We start from the raw sequence: 13,569 nt of genomic DNA, 5'->3' as shown, positions 1-13,569 counted from the left end.
ACGGATTCCAGCTGGGATCATGAAGTCGGTGCCGAGAATCAAATCGACTCCGGCATGATGAGGCATTATCCATACTTCAAACTCGTATGCCACTTCCCAGCCGAGTGTCACCTTCACCACTGCTCTTGACGTTGTCACCATCCTGTCTTTACTTATTCCTTGTATGTCAATTCGCTTATCTCTGCTGGCCACTCTCTTGAGACGCAGTTTCCTCGCGAAGTACTCACTTATCGCCGAGACATTAGCTCCGGTATCCAATAATATCTTGGTCCTTCGGTCGTTCACTGCACCCAATACGAGGGCTCTCATTCTAACTCGACGATCAAACGTCTGTGCTGACCACCATCCCAGCCGTTCTCCCGGAAGCAGCTTCATTATCCTGGTACGATGCACAGCTTGGTCTGACTGCCGAGTTACACTTGCAATCGCTCGGTTGTTATCATCTAACTCACCGAGCTCACGTTCAATTCCGTCGATTTCACACATCCAATTGCCATCCCCGCTTCTTCCCTCGGGCCGTCCTGCTTCGCCTACGAAGGCAAACAAGAAGTTCGCCTCAACTGCAGGTTCAGCTGACGGTGGCAGCCCGGCATATTCCAACCCAGTCAGTGTTGGCGGGCCGCCGAGTTTAAATCACTCGGCGCGTAAAGGTTTTGCAGGTCTTCTGGCACTTGCGATTTGTCGACAGAGTTCTTCACGAACGCAGCCAGCTTCTCATATTGACGAAACAGCTCGCACTGGCCGCCTTCATGGACTTGTCTGCAGAATTTGCAGCGTCGTCGACAGTAGTGAGCCGAGTGCCCCATTCTTCCACAAGCTGCACAAGGTCCTCGTTGGGTGTTGTCGCGTGATCCATCTCCACGGTTCGACTGTTCTCGTTGGTTGTACGGTCGCGGAGGTCGGCTCGCTGCGTTTCCCCAGCTTCGGTTCGAGCCATTCTGGTCTCCCGCCGAGTTCTCTCGGCGGTCCGGTGTATTTCCTTTATCATTGGAAACACCGGCGTCAATGTAGTCGTCGTCTTCCGCTGAGTCGTGTCCTCCGGACTGGTCCTCATCATCCCATTCATCTTCGGAGTTGTACGGACTCGGCGGGTTCTGATCGATGAGTTCCTCTCCGTCGGAGTCAGCGTCAACGATAGTGACTCGGCGGTCGCGGTTTTCTTCCTTGCGACTTCGCTTCTCATCTCGGCGGCTCTGATCCTTCCGCTTGTCATCTCGGCCTCGTGCGATCACGGGTCGGTCGCGTTGCTTCTTGCGCTTCTCGCCGAGAATCCGACGATTGATTATCTGTTCCACCTTACTGATGTCTTCCAACTGCAAGGGATACATCAAATCCATCACATCGTCATCACCACAATGCAGCAAGAAGTGTTCGACATGGTCAGCTGCGTCGGCGCCACCCTTCTCGTACTGGATCTTGGCCGTCCGAGCATACCCGTTGAGTCGGATCAGGAAGTCGCAGATCGGTTCGTTGACTTTACGTCTCGCCGAGTAGTAACGAGTGCGGGCGGATTGGTCGAACTGTGAGCAATAATAATCCAGGAACGCCTCGCTGAGTAGTTTCCAACGTCGCTGAGTCTTCTTCGGCAGCTGCCTGTACCAACTCTTCGCCGAGCGTCCCAAGCATAGCGAGAAAGGCTCGCACCATGCACTTTGGGGCATCCTGGTGCTCTTCATCTCGTAGATGAAACGCTTGAGCCACTGGAGCGACGCGTCAGAGCGGTAGCGCTTTCCTTCGAACTCGGCGATTTTGTCGAGCGAGGCGTGGGCTCGGACTTCGAGGTACTGCGTCGAGTCCTCTTCAGTCGCGTCAAAGCTCAAGTTTCGGATGTAGTCCTTCACGGTTTCTTCACGGTTACCTCTCACGTCGAAGGCGTCGTCGTCATCTTCATCCTCCTCGTAAGCCTCAGCCTCATCTGCAGCGTCATACAATCACGGTAACGACCTACATTTCGCTGCCCACGACTCGGCGCTCTCTGAGTCGGTTTTAGCTTCAGTGGAGTCAGCATGTGAGAGTCTTCGAAGTACGGAGTTCCTTGCGTAGCGCGGAACACTTCACGTCTCTTCGTCTCCGGGGTCTTCGGCAAAGGAATCTTGCTCGGGTCCTCGCCGAGTGGTTTGAACTCGGCTACTCGGCTGTACACCTTCTTCGTTCCACCAGGGGCCTTCTCCAATCCAAACGCCACTCTCAGCTTCCTCTTCCATTGCCAGAGTTCGGCTCCGCCACGGGTCAGACTCCAGTCGGACAGGATGAGACTGTTTGGTCGGCTGTTGCACCGATAGCCCATCGCCTTCAACAGCAACACAGTTTCTTCCACCAACTGGTTGATGTTGGCTGCACGCACCGGCTGAGTTAACTCGGGACCCAACATCGGCCACTTCGCCTGCGCCATCGCTACAGGCGCGAACATCATCATCCATTCCGATCTCGTTCTCATCTCCTCGCCGAGTCGAGCCAACACTTTATTGGCGCTCGGCGTATCGGCGTTCCTCGTCGCTTTCGGAATAAGGGGCGGACGGTCCCCTTGAGCAACGCCATGTTCTTCTTCATCTTCTTCATCGTCCGCACCTTCGTCGAGCTCGGCGGATAAGTTGCGCTCGACAGGACGTGGGGCTCCCATGCGTCCCACCTGCAGCGTCAACTCTTCCACCTCGCCAAGTAGCTCGGCGGTAGTCTTCGTTTCTCCGAGCTCAGCGGTCTCGGCCTTCTCTTCATACTCTCCTTCACTTGCATCTCCGTTCTCGCTCTCCTGGTCTTGGCCTTCCTCGTCGAACTGGACGGTTCGTCCCACCTCCATCGTCATGGCGATGAGTCGTTGATCCGCCGGGTCCGACCCCGCGAGAGGCGATCCTCCAGCCGTCGCTGGGCTTCCGTCGCTCGGAGTTGCTGATCCCTTGACCATCTTCACTCTTCTCTTTCTCTTCTCTTCCTCTTAACTTGGTTAGCTGGCACCTATAAAAACAAGCACACACTCCTGTTTCCGGGTCGCGGCACCAGTTGTGGTGTAGTAGAACACACAAATATCGTCAGATGTGGATTCCTTACACAAACCACAACGAATCGCCGAGTTAGGTCGGCGGTTTGTATGGCCTGCGCAGAGGGTGGTCCCCTCGCGGTCCGGCCCTTCCGGGACAGACGAGTGGCTCGCTTCCACCCGGTTCCGACTAACCAAGTCAGATCACTTCCGAGGCTCCGCCGAGTTTGGTTCGGCTGAGCTCGTTCACAACCCTGTGCCCTCCACCAAAGGATGGACGACGGCGCGCGAGCGCTTTTACAGGTCACCGAGCGCAGAGGCAGCTCAGCTAGAAGTGTTACGGCACCCGGGCTATCCGACGTACCGGCCCGCTGAGTATGCGGGACTTTCTTTCGCGCGTAGCGAGACTTTGTCCTACCCGGACCGACCTAATCTCTTGGCGCTACCAGTCAATACCCTACAAGCTATGCCTCTCGAGTATTGACGGCAGGCATAATCCAGCCCTATGCAGGGACTTACCGGAAAAGTGTACACGTGTCTTGGACTAGGAAAATTCTGCTCTGTTATCTTCTGGGAGCCCTTTCGGCTCCCCCTATTTAATCCTATGCTTCTCATACAAATATCTAATGAAATGTAGTCGTTTCGGATCTCTACCGACCCTTCAGCTGAGTTCCGGCGACCGTTGAGCTCAGCGGCTGTCCGGATAGCATATCCGGACAGATCGCCGAGTACTTTCCGTGATCCTTGGCTCCTAAGCTCTGGGTTATCAGACCGAGCCGATTCTTGACCTAAAGTAGGTCGGCGTATGGTCGAATCTGGAAATCCCTACACCACAGAACGCTCCAGCCGGTGGCGCAACTCGGCGTTCGCCCGCACAACTTGGTCCACACGCCGGGAAAGACGGTCCAGAAGCTGCGCGCTCGCAGCTATCTTCCGCCAAGGACAAACAACCATTCCAGCGTGATGGCCCGCACCTCTTGTGGGTTGCACCGCAGGGTCGCAGTGGCTCCGCATCATGAATATCTTGTGCGTTGCCTGGGCCCATGCCTGATAGTTGGGAGCCCCCGCAGTGCTTGAGGCCGACGTTTCGGACTTCGTGGCGGCGTATGAGGCAAGTCTCATACAGGGAGAAGATCCTCCGCGCGGCGCAGTGGCGCACCGCGCCTAGCGCCTCGTGTGTGCGAATAATCTCGAAGCGCTTGCTCATTTCGCGCTATGACGCCCCGCATAGGACCGGAGCAACACATTTGGTCTGCCTTCCAGGACAGCTCGCAGAGACATTGTGCCAGCGCGCCCAGCGACAAGATCCCGCGTATCGCTTCCCGTCTCATTAGTGTTTTCCATGAACGTAGCGCCGATCCACGTGTTCCAGCGTTCGACGAAGGCAGTCAAAGTGCCTCTCTTCGTGACAAACTTACTGCGAGTCGCTCTCCACCGGTAGAACAAGCTGCGCATCTCGTCGTCGCTTCTTGGGTTCTCGAAGGCGCTGCAGTAATACAGCGCCCGCCACTCAAGGGCCTCTTCATACGAGAGCTGGTCCGGGTCTGCCGCGGGTGCTTGCTCTGCGTCCATGCTGCTGTTGCTGATGCTGCCCTTCTTTCCTGCGTCTCCAGTCTCGAAATGCCGACTAAGATGCCAGTCGACCAACGCGTTCGTCTCCAGGATTATTCACATGTGTGTCTTATTCCGAGTGGGGGATAATGTGACAGGCCTCTGTCACATGGTCGCCACCGTGTTACCACGGTGGCCAGTCAGATCCATTTATGTATTAGGCTTTGGTTGGGACGGTCTTGAACAGGAGGACCATCTTGGCAGCTACCACTCATACTTCAATCTACTACGTTTTTCCCAGTCCGCTAGTGTATGCTTGTAGCGGTCTTAGCTCGTTACAATTCTCCTTGATACATTTCGGCGTGAGGAGATGGAGTCGCTCCGCACATCAGTAATTGCTGAGGAGTACAGCAGCTTGCTAACGGATGTCGGGAACTGGTAATTTGTTTTGTATTTATTTGATTTTTTATGTAATAATCGTATTTGTTTTTGTACGATGGTTATGCACAGGAGAAGGTTGACAAAACTGAAAAAGAAAAAAAGGAAGCAGCGAGACGTGATGTTGCGTCTAATCAAGTAGTGCTCGATGCGAAGGTTGGAATGCGGAGCGACCGCGAAGATGACGCCAATAATAAGTCTGAAAGCTGTAAGAAAACGAACCAGCACAATTGCAATCGTTGAGTATCTAGAGTTGAAAGCTGAAGGTCAGCCAGGACCAGGACGAGACAAACTGCGAGAGCGTCAACTCTACATACAAGAAAGACAACTAGCTCTAGAAGTAAAGATGTTGAAGCGATCGTGAGAAAATAGACGCACTTATGGCGATGATGACTGCCCAAATAGATTTTCTAGCTAAGTTAGCTGAGAGGTTAGACAAAAAAAGATATGTTTGAGTTGGCATTTAACTTGGATTACAGTGTAAATACTGCTATACTTGGTATCGTTGATTGGTGGGAAAAGGGTCGGGAGACGGAAATGCGCGATGAGAGCGATATGGCCATCTTTTTGTGGCATAATTTCTTCTTCCACATGGGGTCAGACCTAGGTAGAGTAAAATCGAAGCGGCGCGAGCGTGACTTGACTGACGAGCGGGCGAAGACAGCCATGCCTGCCAAATCGTCGTCGTCACTGAGCTGCCACTGTCTATCAAAACGCTTCCTTACCGAGTAACCTGTCGGTCTGTCTGTCTGTCCGTCCGTCTGTCAATCCGTCCGTCGCACTCCCTGTCTTCCTGCTTTGACCTGCCTTTCCGCATGGCTACACTCGGCCTGTCTTATACAGTTTCCTCCCATCCTACCGACCGCGCCTATCTTTCTGACTCGACCTAGCTATGCAACAATTACAAATATAGCCAAAAAGCGGACACAATTAACTCGCGCCCTGATTGGGCAATACCTGCCGACCTGCGGCACTGACTGGATCTGTCGCACGACCAAACCTTCTCTCGCCCTCGCGATTGGACGTAAGGTAAACATTTCTGCCGAGCACGAATCGCATCGATTGGTTGCAAACAGCTAGGCGAGCTGCGCTGATGATTGATTATTGACATTCAGCGACGCAAAACCTATCGTATGTACTGCAAATCGGGCACCGTAACCAGCCCATGCAGTTAAAAACTGCGATGTTATTTTCCACACGTTTTCAAAGTAGAGAATATATTCATTTATTAGTATTATTATTACTAAAGGAGGCTTCACGACCTTTGCGTTATTATAGTTGCACCCCTGCATGCGCGAATGGTACTTATGTGGTGGTGGTGTTATTGCTGAAAAGTATGATTGTTTAAAATTAATAATATTATTATTTAAGCGATTGCTAAAAACTAAAATAACACTTTTTTTTGTGTAATAATGAGTACCGGCATTAAATGGCCGTGTACTGGCTAAATATTTTGACGTACTTTATTGGTTAAAATAATATTATGTTTATGATATAATAATACTATTTAATATTTTGCTAAATATTAAACACCCAGCAGTAAGTATCCGTTAGAATACCTAATATTTTTTTACGCACGTTAGTGATATAAAATTTCCTTCACAGTTTGCAACATGGCGAGGCCCACGTGCAAGGCCAATATTGGCCTGCAACTGCTGAATCCGCAGCGGTCTACGACGGATTCCCGGGCGCGCTGCGTCTGCTGCGAGAAGCTGCAGTACGACAACGCATTCCGTACAATCAGCGGGCGGGACATCATGCGGCGCTGTATTGTCTGCGAGAACGGCCCAAAAGCGGTTGAGTTCTGGGAGGAAAAGCCCCCACCTCCTGGTTCGGCCGAAGTGCGCCTCCAAGAAAGCCTGTCAAACGTCAAGAAGGCGATGGGTCCTGACTGGTACCCCAAGAAGAAAAAGAGGCGCAGCCGCCCTCGCAAGCTGACCGCCCGAAACGCCAAGTACATCGAGCAAAAGAAGCAGCGAGAAGAGCAAGTAATTGGTAAATATACCCTTTAGGCCCCCATTTTCCTACCTATATTTGTATTTAGTATACTGGTTGACGGTACGAGGTTCTTGGAGCCGCACATACGGTAACTGACTATGGCGCTGCCAATAGTGTTGACGCACCTACAGAGGATAGCGCGTTTCAAATAATAATTAGCGCATGGTGTCTACTGCGAACCCTTGCAAGCTGACCGTCCCTATCTGCTTCCGCGTAACAATAGATCGAGAGTACACTCGCTCACTTGGATACATGCAAACCATGCTATCTGTGACATCAGCGCTCACAGCGTATGTTCCATTAATGTGCGCTCACAAATTGAAACTACAGCATCGAGTGAGCACTACACGCGACGATTAAGTTGCTGTCTACATAGATACGAGCACGTGTGCGGTAGCGCAAACAATACCGGTGGGTGTGGTAAGTCGAACTGTCTGTACGCAGTACTATACTTTAGTGCCCTGTCCAGTATCGCTGCAGTATGGTCTGTGCCCAGTTAGTGACCTGCTTGGTCATATAGACTGATACATCAGAAGCGTAAGCACAGTAATCCAGCACGACGACGCAAATGTACCGAGAGAGCGACAGTGAACCTATACATAGGTTTTAGATATCACGAGCGCGTGGTATACACTCATTAACGACCTCGCAATATATGCACGGACATATCAAATAGCACGCCGAGGTGATAAGTAGGCAGCAAAATACTTCATATAATGTACATGAGCTACTATTCGATTCACATCTAAACACCACTATGACCTGATAATCTACCTACCGTTATGTGGCTTCGTATGTTCGTCATACATATCGGAACCAGTAAATGTCACTCGAAAGGATCTACGCCACTCTGTCAGTCAGTAGCTATGCAAATAAGTCAGTAAGTGCGTCAGCTATGCAAGTAGATTCAATGCATGCGGAAGATAGTGGAAAGACCCTTCCGTAATATCGCAAACAGCTCAGCAAAATAATTCCAAAGCATAATATTGGTGTTTGTGGCGACCATCGGCAAATACTACCTATCGTAAAAAATACTTCGCGCGTGGAGCTGACTAAACCTTGCTCTAATAGACCGTCGCAAGCAGTGATAAGGTGTCGGCTGCCTCACGGTGATGACGTGTAGATGGGTAATGTGTTTGAGTAGGGCATTTACTCCAGCTACACTGGAATTTCTCAACGATCTATGTATATTTCGTAGCATCATTGATACTGACCCGTCTTCCGTACAGCATACATTAGCTTTGCAACCTCGCGCGCCTCCGATTGATATTATTTTGGGAGCTATGCGCTTAAATGAGATTATAGACAAAACCTTCCGGGTAAAATGGTGCTCATCTTGCAGATCACGTTAAACCCGGACCATGTCTACCATAACATGTGAGCACTAAGGATACTGTGTGCGGTGTTGTTTTGGAACGTAATATACGTAGATCACAGTGTCCATGTACTATACGTTGCTTTGCTTTGAGTAGAAACTCTAAGCCCACCGCAGCGCAGCGGAGGTGGTCGGCCCTCTCTACACCAACCGACCATGCCTTAGCGTCCGCGGAGCGGGCGCCCAGAGCGCTAGTCTCTCCGCTTCTAACCTTGTAGTCTGTCTGTCCGTCCGTCTGTCAATCAGTCCGTCGCTTTCCTCTCTTCCTGCTTTTTCCTGCCTTTTCGCATGGCTACACTTAGCCTGTCTTATACATTTACGTCCCATCGTACCGACCGCGCCTATCTTTCTGACTCGACTTAACTATGCCTAAATTACAATTATGGCCAAAAAGCGGAAACAATTAACTCGAGCCCTGATTGGGCAATACCTGCCGACCTGCGAGACTGACTGGATCTGTTGCACGATCAGACCGTCTCTCGCCCTCGCGATTGGACGTGAAGTAAACATTTCTGCCGAGTACGAAACGCATTGATTGGTTGCAAACAGCCAGGCGAGCTGCGCTGATGATTGATTATTTACATTTAGCTACGCAAAACCTGTCGTATGTACTGCAAATCGGGCACAGTAACCATTTTATGTTCTAAGAGCTCTGCACACTTCTCAAATAGAGATATTTATTATTATTAATGTAGACTTCACAGACTGGGATGTTATTTTCCACACACTCAAAGTAAAGACGATATTAATAGTATTAATTTTACTAATATAAGCTTCACAGGCCGCATTTGTAAGAGCCCTGCGATGCTATTTTCCACAGACTTTCTAAAGAAGAGACGATAATATTTTTTAATATTAAAGTAGGCTCACGATCAGCGCTTTTTGTAGGGACTTTGCGAATATATATCTTTTTTACACTCACCACTGCCACCGTGCAATGAAGGCGCGCGGCTGCACGGTCAGTGCGCTATCTGCTCCCGTGCACCGCACCCGACGAATGCATGCGCGCACGATAGATAATTGTTTTAATCAATTTAAATTGCATGTAAAGTATGTATTTGATGGCGAAGGCCCCGGCAACGCGTACAACGTCGACCAGCTAACTGCACTGCTCTGGTGCGATGCTGCATCGTCTAAAGCTAGCGCTTCCACGATTCAGCACTGTTGGAATCACTGGTCTCATTCAAAAGTCGAATCTTCAATTTATCCTAGCTTAATTTAGTACATGCACATGATCCGATATCATTGTCTGTTTTTAGCACGGTTATGCAATCTCTTTCTTAATTTATATCAGGCGTTCCTTATTCAGGCAGATTTCTGTACTCTGTACTATTAATATACGTAATACTCGGTACTTGCAAGGTACAATGACTAAAATATTAATTACAGTATTGCACCCCCCTTGGACCGTTGATAAACTTCCGGATGTGATGATCCTGAATCTAAATGAACTATTAAAAATAAGCTAAAATCTGGTTTATTTTTAAATCCTATATGGTCCTCCGCCGCGAAAACGGGGTGCAGTACTGTACAACTGTTTTGTTGTAATTAGTTATCTGAGTGTGAGGTAACTGACCGAACCGCCAAATCGTAGTACATATACAACAAAAGCTGGCCGTAAGAACTGACCGTTAGAACAACGCTGTGCTAATAAACGTTGTCTTTTGATCCATAAAGATGGATAGTTTTAGATTGAACAAAAAGAACTCACATGTGTTACTGCTGTAAACCATTGTTTTCTAACAGATTTTTAGACAGCAAAATCCGATACTACTTAGCGGGCGGACGGACAAGGACGTAGGATACGATTCAAATGGAGCGGTGAGACAGCAACAAAACACGAGAGGTGCTAATTATAGTTGGTTTAGTAGACCCCATTAAGAAACGTTAATAAACTTGGAGCCTAAATGACGTTTAACCATCCTGGCTCGGCTAGTTAATCAATAATGACAGCAATAGGAAGAAATCGACCCTCCAAAACGAAACAAAATTCACTATCAATTCTCAAAGTATAATTAACTGGTACCACAACGTCTCTATTATGTTAACTTTTAGAATTTTGGGTTACTATTGATTTATAGTTTCGAAAAAAGTACTACAACTACAAAAAATATCATACGATACTGTAAAAATACCCGCCAAGCGTGCAACAGAGAGTGCAACCACGATGTGATTGGTGGAAAAATTGTTTTAATGAATACCGGTACATGTACAGTACTACCAACTTCTTCGATTCGATTTTTTACCATGTTACAGTCAACTTAAGCACTTGATTGAAGTAAGTGATCATTGCAACGCAGCCTCAGTTTCTACGTTTCTGGCGTTGGTACAGTACAACAACAAATATATCGACAAAGCGCTGAACACGCAGCAAAGGCCACCTGCTTTGCTTCGATGGAAGACCAAAAATGGTATTCCGTGTGAAAGATCGCGATGATGAAATGTTTGACCGCAACGAGACTTTTGCGCGAAAAGAGCGCAGAGCCGGATGGCCTTGAGGACACGCCTTGTCGTGTGTACATTTCACTGCTCGCACAACCCATAACAATTACTTCGCGCGACTATCGACGCGGCACCATGAGACCAACCAAGACACACGCAAGACTCTTGCTCTTGCCAAGAGGGCGGGCGTTGGCAGCCTGGCAAACGGTCTGCCGGTGCCCATCTGAGGGAACCTTACTCGACCCAACGCCGCTGTTTACCCTGCACTCAAAGGTACAGTAGAATGGCTCTATCAATTTAGTCCACTAGACAGAATTTCAGTAAGGGATTGTGTTGCTTACTTCTTTCAAGACATGGCTTCTTTTACCGGTACTGTAGTTTGTTGTGGACAGGATGCGCAAGAGACGGGACATTCTGCAATTGCCGAAGTGAGCAGCAACAGCCACTTGCGCTTTGCCACCGGACAAGTGATACCTATTATTGTATTGTGAACAAGTGGCACACCATGACGCACGAGGCAGCAACAATGGCCACCGCCGACGATGACTGGCGCTCAAGTGCCGTGTCCATCTTGGACAGCTACGAGGACGCAATGTGGGACGAGATGCCCCAGGAGGATGAATCCATTGCGGCAATCAGCGGAGCCAGCCCCGTCAAAAGTCCCGGCGAGTTTGTCCACATGCTCAACGACAGCGACAGTAAAAGCCCCGTCAGAGGCGCAGACCAGGCCCCTGTCTCCCCATTTGTGAGTGGTTCGGGGCTTGGGTCGCAACTAAATGCGGTCTGGGCGGCAGGCGTGACTAACCAGTCAAGTGCAAAAGGTTCGAAAAAAAGGTCAAAGGCAACAACAACCTCGGCAACTAGACCCTTGACATGGGCCAGTGTTGCGCCCGAGCAGGTTCTCGACTGTGCGCAACTGCCCAATGCGGGGGCAATGCAACTACGGCGGCAAAAGAACCGCGACTGCATGAGACGAGCGAGGCAACGGCAACGAGATGAACTGAAAGAGATGAAGAGCACTGTGGCCAGGCTGGAAAGGCAATACGCAGAAATGTGCCGACGAACATCCACTACCACAGACAATGTGACATGTCTAACTACGTGCAACAGCGTTCTAGCAAAGAATTATGCACAAGCAGGGGACCTGGTCAAAAGACTGGGGGCAGAGAATTTGTATCTCAAGGCCGAAATCCAGCAACAAGCCACATGGAAGTTGCATCTGTACAGAATCCTCGAGAGTCGTCCGGAAATGGATGGGCCGAGGTGGGCCCAGCAGTTCCAGCAGCCAGCGTTGGGGGGCGCAGAGGCTCTACGCATGCAACTAGACAGAATCGACGAGTACGAAGCGGCCCAAGTGTTCGGCTTCCACCCGTTGACAGAGCTGGATCTGACACGGGTGATTTTGGACAACAACCGCACCATGGGCCGCGTGCAAAACAGATTGCTCCTTCCAAGTCTGAATGGCGAAGCAAGGCGAACGAAAAGACTGCAGACATTCGGTTGGGATATCGTACAGAGGGTGGAGGGCAGCGTCATGGAATGTGTGTTTACTAAAAAATTCCAGGGACTTAATGTGGCCGAACTCATGCAAAAGACGTGGGCGAACGACATGAGACTGGATCGGTTTAAGAAAGTCAAATGTGAGACGAGCCGCTTGGAGGTGTTGCAACAGATTAATCCGAACGCATACGTGCTCGGTCGAGACGTCGTCTCCCCGACTAACGACATTTCCACTTTCCGCTCGGTATTTGTTCGTTTCCTCATTGAAACGAGCAAGCAACTCCCCGCCAACTCTGGGTCCATGGCAACACCCACCTACGTTGACGCCAGCTGCCCTTCGACACCTCCAATGTCGCCCATTTCGGACTTAGAGACCGAAGAGCCCATGCTAGAAGCCACAGGATACGTCCTTGGCACGCAGAGCGTGGACGTCAATGGATCACATCTGCAGGACGAGTTCATCGACAAGCTGGCGTGGGCGCATTTGTCGTTATCTATTGAGTTCCTGAATGTGATAAACCCGGCCACAGGCGAAGAGTACCAGCAACTGCGCTGGACCGGCCGCACGGATTACCGTGGAGAGGAACATGCGCATCGTAATGCTGGCGACACGTTGCAAGGAATGTTACGTTGGGAGTTGCTGACGATCGCTCCGGCGCTGAACCTCGTGTCTCTCTCACTGGAGTAAGCGGAACAGTTGCGTCTTGGCTCGTCTTTTGCTTGTAGTTGTTGCGTTCCGTTTGTCAGAATGAAAAAAATGCATTATTTTCGTTCTCGAGTTCATATTTGATGAGTGGATTGGTCGAGTGGTAAAGTTCATTTCACTAGCTTGCAAGTTGACGCTGTGTTATCGAGGATGTGTGGTGGTGTCATAGATGAAACTGAAGTTGAATTCCGACGACAACTATTAATATTGCATTTCATGTACTGTATTCTATTTACCGGTACATGATCAGTAGTGAACCACATCCTTATTTATAGACAGGGCGAACCTTCACTGATGAATGAGTTCCTCGGGGCAAGTTGTCACTGGCAGGCTGCCGATGTGAGACTAGAGCTGCAATAGATTCACATCGAACTCAAGTTTAGTATCACAGGATTTGTACAAATTCCGAGCCTAATTTAGACGCACGTAAAATGTTGTTGAGTCAACAGTTGCAGTCTTCCAACATGCCCCAAAGTTTTGCCAAAATGGCAAACGGCAACCAGAACGTATGTTGTGGCAATTGCCGATGACTGCAAATAGTTTACGGGTGACTTTTACCCCAAAATCGAACAGCTTTGGCTACCG

The 13,569-nt window shown here is 49.7% G+C and overlaps 1 protein-coding gene across 1 annotated transcript; it reads left to right on the top strand.

Moving 5' to 3' along the window:
* Positions 1–11,283: 11,283 nt before the first annotated feature.
* On the top strand, positions 11,284–13,055 carry PITG_15129 (uncharacterized protein; the record flags this gene model as incomplete). The annotated part of the gene is made up of 1 exon (XM_002898248.1): positions 11,284–13,055. One exon carries the CDS (start codon positions 11,284–11,286, stop codon positions 12,964–12,966), a length of 1,683 nt encoding a protein of 560 aa, XP_002898294.1.
* Positions 13,056–13,569: the final 514 nt, after the last annotated feature.

Source organism: Phytophthora infestans, genomic scaffold (assembly GCF_000142945.1).
Source record: "Phytophthora infestans T30-4 supercont1.38 genomic scaffold, whole genome shotgun sequence".
Taxonomy (NCBI): domain Eukaryota; phylum Oomycota; class Peronosporomycetes; order Peronosporales; family Peronosporaceae; genus Phytophthora; species Phytophthora infestans.
This window is presented reverse-complemented; position numbering and strand designations above follow the sequence as displayed.